Source organism: Lolium perenne, chromosome 4, assembly GCF_019359855.2.
Source record: "Lolium perenne isolate Kyuss_39 chromosome 4, Kyuss_2.0, whole genome shotgun sequence".
In the NCBI taxonomy this organism is placed as follows: domain Eukaryota; kingdom Viridiplantae; phylum Streptophyta; class Magnoliopsida; order Poales; family Poaceae; genus Lolium; species Lolium perenne.
Window position 1 is genome coordinate 21,197,273 of NC_067247.2, and position 12,889 is coordinate 21,210,161.

Below are 12,889 nucleotides of genomic sequence, written 5' to 3' on the forward strand. Positions count from 1 at the left end.
CCGGTACCATGGCGGTACCAGGGCGGAAGTGCCGTAGCTTGCGATGACCGGTACCAAGGCGGTATCTGGTCGGAAGTACCGCTTGGGAGCGGTACTACCGGTCGAGGTATCGTCAAGGTACCGGCACGCATACTGTAAGCCCTTCCCTCGTGCGAAGGCAGCTGCGGTACTGCTGACCGGTACCAATAGCGATAGCGGTACTACCGCTCTTGGTACCGGTACTACCGGTCAAGCTGGAACTGATTTCTCTTCTTTTCCTCTCCAACCATGTCACCTCGCGACACACACACAAAACCAGAAAACCTATAAGCTACTCTTGAGTCTTCCAATCCTGAGGTGTTCAGCAAGGGCACCATGCACCTGCAAATCTATTCAAAGCAAACTATGCACATGGTGAAATTCATTCTAGTGTTGTTATCAAACACACAAAACACTAAGGATAGATTTTGCTCTTTCAGAAGTGTCGGAGTGAAGGCTGACGTCTGCTGCAGCCACTGATTCAGTTCTTAATTCTTCCTCCATCTTCACACCTGTAGAGCTCTACCCAGTAATGTAAAAAAGAGCAGATCGAAGATATTGTCACCAAAGGAGATCGAACCACAACCTTGTCAAAAGTGATTTTGTTCCCGACACTCCATATCCCCCCACCAAACAACAACAAATGATCATCCTGTGTATAATGCAATCAATGGCAGTGGACTCGACCATCGCAGGTAGTCGTCCTGTGTATCTCCAAGCATACTGTATGCAAGTATCCGGAGGGCGACTGTGCACTTCAAAATAGTGGAGAAATCAAGCAAACCGACACCGTAATTCTCTCTTCAGCTTGAAGTAGTCGATCCCCCGCAGATTCTCGACAATCTTCAGAAAAAGCTTCCTACTCATACTGAAACGGTGGAGGAAAATGACATCGTCGTGCAATGGATCATCGACAAAGTAGTGGACATAGAGAATGCAATAGCCTTCCCTTATCTGCGTCGGCTTGCTCTTGCGGCGCCCGACGCGAAACCACCAATCCTCGGCTTATCCTCCTCGGCGATCATAGCTAGGAGGGCGACGATGATCTGCACATGCTCCTCTCGTCGCCCACGGCTTCCCTTGCCCCAACGGTGACAACGACTTTCTCGTCCATCAGAGCAGCGATAACCTCTTTGGCAATCCGTCGAACACCTCGCGTGCAAGGTGGGCGCGGGGAATGGGACATAGCTGGCGACGGGGGGACGAAGGTGTGTTGGGCGACACGGTCGAGCGGGGGAGCGGAAAATTATATTTGGGCGGCGAAGGAGTGTATTGGAGACTACCCACCAACAACGGCGATGGGTGGTTGCGGCGTCGATCTGGCTCTCGGGAAACCGTCGCGGGGGTGGAAGGGCGAGATTGGAAGGGTTTGTGGGAGCCTCGCTGACAGGGTTGGCCAGCGGCGTTATTTCGTCCTTTCCGTGCCCCCGCCAGCCCCCGTGGATTGGGTTCGGCCTGAGGGCACCAGATAAGTTGCTGGACCGTGCCGACTCTAAAACAAAATTAGGGGGGGGGGGGGGGGGGCTGGTGGCGTTATTTCGCGTGTCTATTGGATTATAAATGTTGACACTTTTTTCTACGTAGTTGGTCAAATTTTAAAATTTTTAACTTTATCAAAATATTATAAGCATCTTATTTTGGGATATAGAGGGAGTACTCCACAATGCATTGCGAATCCAACCAGGGGATCCCCCACCGTCGCAGTAGGTGTACGGGTTACTCCGAGGCGCAACCTCCCCAGTCTCGCTTACACGCGGGCCCCACCACCACGCCGCACCGCGATTTATTTTCCTCCGATTTCGCGGTGGCTTGCCAGCGCCACACTAGCCAAGCTGAGCCACTTCTTGAGGTCGATCTCAACAATGGCGCCCAGGACCACCTCGTCGGGGCCCTAGATCCGCAACCCCCGCGCGCGCTCTGCGTCCATGGCGGACTACGCGGGCCGCCACCTCCGCCGCCGCGCCGGCTGGTGCTGCTCCTTCGCCGGCGTCCCGCAGAGCCCCGACCACCACCACCACCGCTCCCTCCCCTCCTCCGCCAACGCCGCCCCGGGAGGAGGAGGAGGAGGATTCGTCGGCGCCGGCGCCAACGCGCGGAAGCAGCAGCTACCGCCCATCCCCAAGTCGCCCTCGTCCTTCCACAGCTCCCCCTCGTCCAAGCTGGCGGGCCTCATCGACTACCCGCGCCGGATCCTCTCCCCGGGCCGCGTCTCCCCCATCGACCCCGACGCCGACCCGCCCCCGCTCCCGCCGCCGCCGCAGCAGCCGGCCCCGTTCGTGGCCGTGCGGGAGGAGGAGGAGGGGGAGCGGGAGGCGGAGGGCCTGGATCTGAGGCTGTGCCTGCGGGGCCGGGACGGGGGCTGCGTCGTCGTCATGGAGCTCGACTCCGCCGTGCTGTGCGAGAGCAGCGCGTTCTTCGCCGCCATGGCGCCTGCCTCCGCCGCCGCCGGCGGGGGCAAGAGGATCGAGGTGGACGGGGTGGAGAACGTGGCGGCGTTCAGGGACGCCGTCGAGCTCATGTTCGAGGCCGACCCGCTGCGCTGGCTCGCCAGGGCCGGCGTGTCTCGGGCCATCGGTGTCCTCGAGGTCAGATGCATTTCCTTTCCTTTCATTCCCCTTTCTTTCCTACTCGCTGCCCAGTTCAGTCCATCTCAACATGGCCGTGCTGTTCGTGTGAAGCACATTGCAGTTTTAGTACAGTTCAAACTGATTGTCCAGTTGACCAATTACACGGCAGGTCTGCAATTGTACCGCACCATCAGGAGGGTTCAAATGCCCACTAATAGTACTAGAACATTGTCATTAATATGCTACTTACCAAGATAACCTCATTGTACTTCTTCTTAGTTATTATTCTCACAGAAGAGGATATAGTTTCAGTGGCATCTCATAATGGGACTGAGAGATGTTATGTTTTGAATTGCAGGTGGCTTCCTCTATTATGTTTGACAGAGGGATCAGATCATGTTTGGAGTATATTGAAGTGGTTCCATGGAATGAGAATGAGGAAGAGAAGCTAAAGAATGTCTTTGCTAGATGCACTTTCGATGAAGCATTATCCAAAGATGTATTGGCGAGACTGCGGCCACGACACAAGAGCAGCAGCTCGGAAGACCTGACAGTCCAGCTCATCCAGTCTGTCACTAGCAGCACAAACAATGGTGCGAGAAAGGATATGCAATCTTTGATCAATGGTCTTCTAAGCAAAAGCTCGGTGTATCAGAAGGATTTGTCTGGATTAAACAAGGGGAGCCTGTACCAGATTTGCTGTTCCTGCCTGAACTTACTGGTTGAACTATTTAAGGAAGACTCGGAGCCAAAATGCCACCCACATGGTGTGCTCAAAGTTACGGACAGTAAGACTAAGATTGAAAGAGTGAGCAAGCAGAGCGAGAACCTCAACTGGCTATTCGAGATTCTTGTAAACAATGATATGGCAGAGAATTTCGTTGAGCTGTGGGCTAATCAAGACGAACTTGTCAGGATGCATGAGCAAGCATCACCGATGTTCAGGTACGAGCTAAGCCGGATATCAGCAAACGTCTTCATCGCGCTCGGGAGAGGCAAAGTGCAGTGCCCAAGTGATCTGAGGAGCCAGCTGTTCCGGGGATGGTTCACGCCAATGCTAATGGATTTTGGCTGGCTCCAGAGGTGCTCCAAAGGGCTGGATACGAGAGTGCTGGAGGAGAGCCTGGGGCAAGCCCTCCTCACCCTCCCTCTCCAGGAGCAGCAGAGCTTGTTCGAAGAATGGTTCCAGTGCTTCGCGTCGAGCGGCACGGAATGCCCAAACCTTAGTAAAGCATTCCAGGTATGGTGGAGAAGGTCATTTGTTAGATCGTGGGTAGAGCCCTGCGGCAGCAGTTGATGAGATAGTACTTGGTTCCCACGAGTTGTATAAGTATGTGTAGCGTTTGTGTATGGATGTAAGATAAGAAATTCTTGTTAGCCCGTAGAGTTGGTATTTTTCTTCATAAGCTTGGTTCAGTTCTTCCCACTGTATGCACTAGCAGTCAGTAATAGAAATATAGAATTGCTGCTGCAAACAACAATTCTGTTGCCTAGAATTGACATCAAGTGGAGATAGCTTCATAGTACATATTATAGTGGCAAAGTTGGTTCATAGTTGCCTGAACATGGCATCACTTTACATGACCTTATTGCTGGAAAAAAACAGGTACAGTTATAGTTAAGCACAAACATTTAGACAGTAGGATTTGTGCTATGTAGCAGACTAGCAGCTATTTACAATACATAATGCTCTCCTTCTGGACACAGCTTCTAGCAGCCGATCTTGTTGCCATGAGCATAGCCATGATCTTCAGGCTGGGCATCAATGTCGAGCCAGTAGCAGTCCTCGAACGCGCACATCCCGGAGGCCTGCAGCGTCTCGCTAACGTCCCGAGGTTCGACAAAGTATGGCGTCCAGGCCGGCGTGCCGTCCTCGAACGAGTTGTGGGTGAGCCGCTGGAGGCCTGAGCCGTCGATGTTGATGGTGAAGATCTCCCCGTAAGGCTGGTAATGGTGCGGGTTGGAGATGGGTTCCGCGGAGACGGCAGCGAGGTCCGATGTAAACACCAGGCTCTTGGAGTCCGGGCTGAACCAGGGGTGGTTCGTCCTGCCGGCATCGGCGCTGTGCACCACCCTCCGCAGCCCGGTGCCGTTCGGGTGGACCATGTAGATGCTGAAGCTGCCGCCGCCCGGGTTGTGCCGGTCGGAGGCGAAGGCGATCCACTCGCCGTCCGGGGACCAGTTGCACATGGTGTCGGACCATGGGCCGTCGGTGAGGCGGCGAATGGCGCCGGCCTCGCCGTCCTCCGCGTCCATGATGTAGAGGTTCTTGTGCCCGGACCTCCCCGAGCGGAACACCAGCCACTTGCCGTCCGGCGACGGCGACGGGAACGCGTTGTTCTTGCCGCCGATGGTGAGCTTCTTGATAGAGACTTGGGAGGAGGAGGAGGGGTCGTCGTCGTCGAGGGACACGGCCACCACGTCCACCTCCGTGCTCTCGCTCGCGAAGTCCGGCCCGACGCTGGTGTAAATGACGCCTTTCCTCTTCCAGTCCCACGACGTGGGGAAGGCGTTCCCGGAGAAGATCTTTTTGCGGCCACCGGAGCCGTCGGAGTTGACGACGTAGAGCCCCGGGAGGCCGACGAAGGCGATCCGCTTGCCGTCGGGCGAGAAGGAGGGGTAGGAGCCGTCGATCCTGAAGAGCGAGAAGTCGTCCGGCGCCGGGCTCCTGATGCTCTCGAGCAGCAGCGGCGGCGAGCCCCCGTTCCCGCTGCCCCGGCAGCGGTGGTACCCGACGCGCGCGCCGTCCGGCGAGACGAACGGGTTGTAGTGGTGCGCGCGCGGCGCCAGGGGCCTGGTGACCTCGTAGTAGGTGCCGGAGGTCAGGTCGATCACCTCGATGTGGCGGTAGTCGGACCCGGGCCGCCTGGTGGCCACCGCCACGAGCCCCGGCGCGCCGGGCGAGGCGGCCGGCGTGAAGGCGTGGAAGCCTGGTGAAGTGATCCGCTCCACGGAGGTAGAAGAGGGCGCGTCGTGGGAGACGTCGATGTTGGCGCGGTACACGCCGTACCAGCCGTCGGCGTCGCGGCGGTGGAAGAAGAGCGTGGCGTCGTCGGCCCAGCACGGCCAGCCGGCGTCCTCCACGAGCAGCGTGCGGCGGGAGCCGTCGGAGGTGCGGAAGAGGTAGAGGTCGGTGCGGAGGTCCTGCACCTCGCCGGCCCACCCGTGGGCGCCGGGCGAGGCCGCGGCGGTCCAGTCCCCCGAGGGCGAGACGGCGGGGCTGAAGTCCGCGACGCCCGGCGGGGTGAGGCGGCGCGGCGCGTGGGCGTGGGAGAGGGAGTGGGGGATGCGGGTGGAGTAGACGGCCGCCCAGCTCCGCCGCGGGGCCGCCGCGGGGTGCGCCGTGGAGACGTAGACGAGGCGGGAGCCGTCGCGGGTGAGGGTCGGGCGGTCGCGCAGCGCGGCGGGGTCGGACCAGGGGAGCAGCGGCGTCGGAGGGGGAGAAGGTGAGTCGTCGTCGAGCTGGAGGGCCTGGCGGCGGCGGCGGGAGGTGGAGGGTTTGGGGATGGGGGAGAGGTAGAGGTTGTGGGAGCCGTTGCGCTCGGAGACGAAGAGGAGGGCGTCGGAGGATGGGGCGAAGTTGCCGTTGTAGTTGACGGAGATGCCGTCGGTGAGGCGGAGCTCTGGTGAGGTGGATTTGAAGGGTGAGGAGGAGGAGAGGGCGAGGTGGTTGAGCGGGAGCGCGAAGATGTCGAAGGCGTAGCGGCTGCGGCCGAGCGTGGTGAAGACGATGGTGCCGGCGGCGGCGGAGAGCGCGGGCGAGGGAGCAAACAGGAGGAGGAGGAGCGCGGTGAATAGGAGAGCGGCGCGGCGGCGAGCCATGGCGCCGGAGCGAAGTAGGCGAGGGAGTCCACGCGGGTGTGGGCGGTCCGTGAAGCTGTCAAGTTTAGTTACAGTGGAAATAGTAGCCGTCGAATTGTAGAGTGGAAATCGATAGTGAACGAGTGGCCCGAGTCTCGCAGTGAGCAGCGATGAGATGGAGGTGCGTGTCCAGCCATCGGGAAGCATCGCCGGTGAACACGACGTGCTGTCATGCCACGATGTGGGGAATGCAGCTCGATCTGACGCTGACGATAATGGAGTAGCACATTTTTCTTCTCTCACGATAAAGATTGACAATAATTTTCGCCTCACCTCCACAAGAAAACCATCGCGGACCTTCTCTACTCTACTATATTTCTGAAAAATACAACGATGGTCAATAGGCTTGATGATCTCGTCACTTTTTTTTTACCGGGAAGACGGCGAAAGGGCCCAGAAGCTCTGTTAGTCGATGGGCACAATTACAAAGAGGACCCTGGCTAGTACAAAGGAAACACATAAGTCCTGCAAAATTACAAGAAGGACCCTAGAAAGATAAAATGGAGAGCAATCAAGTCCTTCTCCACAACGTCGTTGAGCTGGCGGCGAGGCCTTGGACTAGGGCCACTTGGTTCGCTGTCAGGATGGGTCGACATGTCGCGATCGAAGATCCTCCGCAACGGCACAAAGGTCTGGAGGAAGTAGAATCTCCTCGGAGCAGCTTCGTCCGAGGTGCGGAGAGGCCCCACTTGGCCAAGGATAGCGGCGGATATGATCGTCGGCCGACGCTTGGAATCTGCCGCAGCTTGAGCTTCTTAGCATCCCACTGCCGTCGAAGCTCCGCTTCCTGCCTCCCCTCCCTAATGATTCTCCCCTCGCCACTACGGCCGTCCAGAGGAAGAAGAAGGGAGGGATGCAGCAAATCAGAAGCAGGGACGGCCAACTCCCTTGCTGGTTTGGGCGGGCCAGAGTCGCAGCACCACCTCCGCTCGCCTCCATGGCCGACTAGAGAGAGCATTGCGACCCGAAGAGCCGTCACCGGTACAGAAGATGTTGCGCGGCCCACCCCCCCCCCCCCCCCCGCCACTACGGCCGTCCAGAGAGGAGAGCGCAACTGAATCAAACTTATTGTTTTATGAGTTAACTCTTAAGCAAGACTTTTTTATGCTTGTCTTGAAAGTACTATTCATGAAAAGTTTTTGCTATATGATTCAGTTGTTTAGTCATTATCTTTTTGTTAGCAAACTATAGACCATTGCTTTGATTCACTTCATTTATCTCATATGCTTTACAATAGTATTGAACAAGATTATGTTGGTAGCATGTCACTTCAGAAATTATTCTTTTTATCGTTTACCTACTCGACGACGAGTAGGAACTAAGCTTGGGGATGCTTGATACGTCTCCAACGTATCTATAATTTCTTATGTTCCATGCTAATTTTATGACAATACCTATATGTTTTATTCACACTTTATAATGTTTTTATGCATTTTCTGGGACTAACCTATTAACAAGATGCCACAGTGCCAGCCTCGTTTTTATTGTTTTGATTTCAGAAAAGCTGGTTTACAAATATTCTCGGAATTGGACGAAACAAAAGCCCACGGCCCTATTTTCCACGGAGTGTTCAAGAAGACCGAAGAAGAGTCGAGGAAGGCCAGCAGGGGGCCCACACCATAGTGCGGCGCGGCTGTGGGGTCCCCCGTGCCGACATGTGGGGAGGGAGCCCCCTGGCTCCCCCGACGCTGCCCCTTCGCCTATATATTGCCCCAGACGCGAAAACCCTAGAAAATCCAGTCATATTCCATGAAGAGTTCCGCAGCGCCGCCGCCATCGACGACAAGTTTCGGGGGACAGAATCTCTGTTCCGGCATGCCGCCGGGACGGGGAATTGCCCCCGGAGTCATCTTCATCGACACCACCGCCATCTTCATCGCCGCCGCCGACTCCCATGATGAGGAGGGAGTAGTTCTCCCCCGAGGCTGAGGGCTCTACCGGTAGCTATGTGGTTCATCTCTCTCTCCCATGGTGTGATCTTTATGTGGTCATGAGCTTTGTAATCTAGTTGAATATGTAGATGTTACTCTTGTCTATTATGCACTCTAGAGGTTACTTTAATATGAACTCCGGAGTCACTCTCCACGGTGTGATGGTGACAGTGTGCGCATCGTGTGTGATTCCTTGATGACGTTGTGGAGCTTGTTTACTCCGGCTTGAGGTGTGCTTTTGCAGCCCTACACAATGAATGGTGTTTGTTATCCAACAAGAGAGTGTTTGAGAGTAGCAATTATTTATTCAATTATGTGATCATTGTTGAGAGTGTCCACTAGTGAAAGTATGATCCCTAGGCCTTGTTTCTAAGCATTGAAACACCGTTTCCAACAAGTTCTGCTACATGTTCGCTTGCTGCCATTTTTATTTCAGATTGCAATTGCTACTTATAATCATCCATATTACTTGTATTTCACTATCTCTTCGCCGAACTAGTGCACCTATACATCTGACAAGTGTATTAGGTGTGTTGGGGACACAAGAGACTTCTTGTATCTTAATTGCAGGGTTGCTTGAGAGGGATATCTTTGACTTCTACCTCCCCGAGTTCGATAAACCTTGGGTGACTCACTTAAGGGAAACTTGCTGCTGTTCTACGAACCTCTGCTCTTGGAGGCCCAACACTGTCTACAGGAATAGATGCGTGCGTAGACATCAGCGTCTCGGACGTTCGTCTAGGTATCTATCAATAAAGATATGAGAGTTCTTGAGTTGTCAAGGGTAATCATGTGTACTTGGGTATCCTTGAATCTGTCAAGGGAGTTCAAGATCTATCGGTCCTATGGATCATCAAGGTGCATCGTGAAAGATCGGGACAACAATCCTCATCAAGGTGCAAACAGCTATCGCGTGAACTGCAAACGCCTACCGACGGAGCTACAATGGGCTAACCCAGGAGGTTCCAACGACCGCCGCGAGAGATACAAGGAGGCTACGGTGCGACGATCGTCCGGTCGTCTTCTCCGATGACTGTCATGGCTCATGGAAGAGCGGCACTAGCGAACCACTTGTGTGAAGCCTTTGGGGATAGGTAGGGGACTCCCCGCGAAGGCGTCGTTGATGTTGCAAGCTAGAGGCCTCTTCTACGAGGAGCTTCTTCCCGGCGGCCAGCGGCGGTCACTGCTCCGGTGGAGCTTCCTGGCAGCAGGCACAACTTACGGTAGAGTTGCGCGTGGGACGGAGCGGATTTTATGCGAGCCATGCGGGAAATTGGGGGGAATTTGCCGCAGCCAAACTTAGATCATGTGTTCTAGGCTAGAGAGAAAAGCACCCACGTGGTGGCCCATCTGATGATGCATCTCTGGTACGTCCAAAACGTATCTAATTTCCCGAACACTTTTGCTATTGTTTTGCCTCTAATTTGTGTATTTTGGATACATCTAACATGGACTAACGCTGTTTTCAGCAGAATTTCTCTGGTGTCTCGTTTTTGTGCAGAAATTCAACTTTCAGGAAAATCCCTGGAATTTATGTCGAAGGTCTTATTTTTCCAGAAGAATTACGGAGCCATAAGGGCAAGCCAGGTGGAGGCCCGAGGCCCCCACACACTAGGCCGGTGCGGCCCAGGAGGGGGGCGCGCTGCCCTACTGTGTGGCCGCCTCGGCTGCCCTCTAACGCCCTCCTTTGGACTACTTAAATGTTTCGATCTAAAAACGCGAGACGAGAAGTCGAAGTCGCCAAAAACCTTCCAGAGACGCCGCCGCCGCCAATCCCATCTCGGGGGATTCAGGAGATCGCCTCCGGCACCCTGCCGGAGAGGGGAATCATCTCCCGGAGGACTCTTCACCGCCATGGTCGCCTCCGGAGTGATGTGTGAGTAGTTCACCCCTGGACTATGGGTCCATAACAGTAGCTAGATGGTCGTCTTCTCCTAATTGTGCTATCATTGTCGATCTTGTGAGCTGCCTAACATGATCAAGATCATCTATTTGTAATGCTACATGTTGCGTTTGTTGGGATCCGATGAATATGGACTACTATGCTATGTTGATTATTGATCTATCATCTATGTGTTGTTTATGATCTTGCATGCTCTCCGTTATTAGTAGAGGCTCTGGCCAAGTCATTACTTGTAACTCCAAGAGGGAGTATTTATGCTCGATAGTGGGTTCATGACTCCATTAAATGCAGGACAAGTGATGAAAGTTCTAAGGTTGTGGATGTGCTGTTGCCACTAGGGATAAAACATCAATGCTATGTGTAAGGATGTATTTGTTGATTACATTACGCACCATACTTAATGCAATTGTTTGTTGTTTGCAACTTAATACTGGAAGGGGTTCGGATGATAACCTGAAGGTGGACTTTTTAGGCATAGAGATAGCGGTCTATGTACTTTGTCGTAATGCCCAATTAAATCTCACACTACTCATCATAACATGTATGTGCATGGTCATGCCCTCTTTATTTGTCAATTGCCCAACTGTAATTTGTTCACCCAACATGCTATTTATCTTATGGGAGAGACACCACTAGTGAACTGTGGACCCCGGTCCATTCTTTTACATCGAATACAATCTACTGCAATACTCGTTCTACTGTTTTCTGCAAACATCATCATCCACACTATACATCTAATCCTTTGTTACAGCAAGCCGGTGAGATTGAAAACCTCACTGTTAAGTTGGGGCAAAGTGCTTTGGTTGTGTTGTGCAGGTTCCACGTTGGCACCAGAATCCCTGGTGTTGCGCCGCACTGCACTCCGCCGCCATCAACCTTCAACATGCTTCTTGACTCCTACTGGTTCGATAACCTTGGTTTCTTACTGAGGGAAAAACTTGCTGCTGTACGCATCACAACTTCCTCTTGGGGTTCCCAACGGGCGTGTGCTTTACGCGTCATCAAGACTGTTTTTCTGGCGCCGTTGCCGGGGAATTGGAGGAGATCATCGCCATCATCACCACCGACGCCTCTCCATCAACCAGCAATGTTTCCCCCATCCATGTGTGAGTAATTCCCCCGCTGTAGGCTGAAGGGGATGGTAGGGATTGGATGAGATTGCTCATGTAATAGCATAAGATTGTTAGGGCATAGTGCCTAGTGTCCGTAATTGGTACTTTGATGATATTGTTGCAACTTGTTATGCTTAATGCTTGTCACTAGGGCCCGAGTGCCATGATCTCAGATCTGAACATGTTATTGTTTCATCATGATATGCATTGTTTTATGATCTTACCTGCAAGTTGTATACACATGTCGCTGTCCGGAACCCGAGGCCCCGAAGTGACAGAGATCGGGACAACCGGAGGGGAAGGCGGTGATGTGAGGATCACATGTGTTCACGGAGTGTTAATGCTTTGCTCCCGTACTGTATTAAAAGGAGTACCTTAATATCCAGTAGATTCCCTAGAGGCCCGGCTGCCACCGGCTGGTAGGACAAAAGATGTTGTGCAAGTTTCTCATTGCGAGCACGTACGACTATATACGGAACACATGCCTATGGATTGCTTAGTACTTGGACGCCGTTTTATTATTATCTGCAAAAGCCCTGCTTTGATTGTTACATGAGTTTCTCTCATCCATGCAACGCCCGTCATCCATCCCTGTGCCTACAGTATTTTAATCCTGTTGTTTACTATAATCACTACTGCTGTCTCTGTTACTCTGCTGTTATTTCACTATCATACTGCTATAAACTGTTACTACTGATAAACTCTTGCGAGCAAGTCTGTTTCCAGGTACAGCTGAATTGACAACTCTGCTGTTAAGGCTTTCAAGTATTCTTTGTCTCCCCTTGTGTCGAATCAATAAATTGGGTTTTACTTCCCGCGAAGACTGTTGCGATCCCCTATACTTGTGGGTCATCAAGACTATTTTCTGGCGCCGTTGCCGGGGAGCATAGCTTTATTTGGAAGTTCACTTGGATTGATATTGTTCGCTGCAAATTCTCCATCATGGGTAAATCTCGCGATCCTAAAGTCGCCATATTACCATCCACTACAAGAAAAGGTACAACTCTGAGTACCTCTGCTACTCTTGATTCACCATCTGTGATAAGTCAACTTGTTTCACCACCGCAAGCTTCACTTGCTGGTACTTCTGCTGAATCTGAAAACTCTTATAATATTGATAATGTTTCTGCTGTGCTTGATGATAGTGGTTCATTGGGATCTTTTCTAGATGCTACAATTGCTAGGTCTAGACAAATTGAAAATACTGAAACTCCTAATGAAAATGCTGCTACACCTGTTAATTCACCTGAGTTTGTTGATTATTCTAGTGATGATCCTGATGAGGATTATGTGGAGCTTAATGATGATTTTATTGATAAATGCAATGCTATTACTGATGCAAGAAAAATTAAAAAGTTTCTCGCACAACATACTGTTAGATATAAACTATCTTCTGATCCTAAATTTGCCACATCTCCTATAAACATTAAGGATAAAGATTATGATTTTTCTCTTGATCTATCTCATATAGCTATTGTAGAGAAAGCACACTTTTGT

The 12,889-nt window shown here is 52.7% G+C and overlaps 2 protein-coding genes across 2 annotated transcripts; one reads left to right on the forward strand and one right to left on the reverse strand.

Annotated features, from left to right (window-relative positions):
• The first annotated feature begins 1,845 nt into the window (after positions 1-1,845).
• Positions 1,846-4,111, forward strand: LOC127291869 (BTB/POZ domain-containing protein At2g13690). The gene is made up of 2 exons (XM_051321189.2): positions 1,846-2,603; positions 2,944-4,111. The coding sequence occupies exons 1-2, from the start codon at positions 1,944-1,946 to the stop codon at positions 3,880-3,882; spliced, it is 1,599 nt and encodes a 532-aa protein (XP_051177149.1). The 5' UTR covers positions 1,846-1,943; the 3' UTR covers positions 3,883-4,111.
• On the reverse strand, positions 4,082-6,516 carry LOC127291867 (uncharacterized). The gene has a single exon (XM_051321188.1). It carries the CDS (start codon positions 6,405-6,407, stop codon positions 4,296-4,298), a length of 2,112 nt encoding a protein of 703 aa, XP_051177148.1. The 5' UTR covers positions 6,408-6,516; the 3' UTR covers positions 4,082-4,295.
• Between the last annotated feature and the right edge of the window lie 6,373 nt (positions 6,517-12,889).

Excerpts from the sequence above, each read along its gene's own strand:
- LOC127291869 (XM_051321189.2), top strand. The coding sequence starts at position 1,944 with ATGGCGGACTACGCGGGCCGCCACCTCCGCCGCCGCGCCGGCTGGTGC. Across the intron at positions 2,604-2,943 it reads GGGCCATCGGTGTCCTCGAG|GTGGCTTCCTCTATTATGTT; the intron begins GTCAGATGCATT and ends TTTGAATTGCAG.
- LOC127291867 (XM_051321188.1), bottom strand. The coding sequence starts at position 6,407 with ATGGCTCGCCGCCGCGCCGCTCTCCTATTCACCGCGCTCCTCCTCCTC.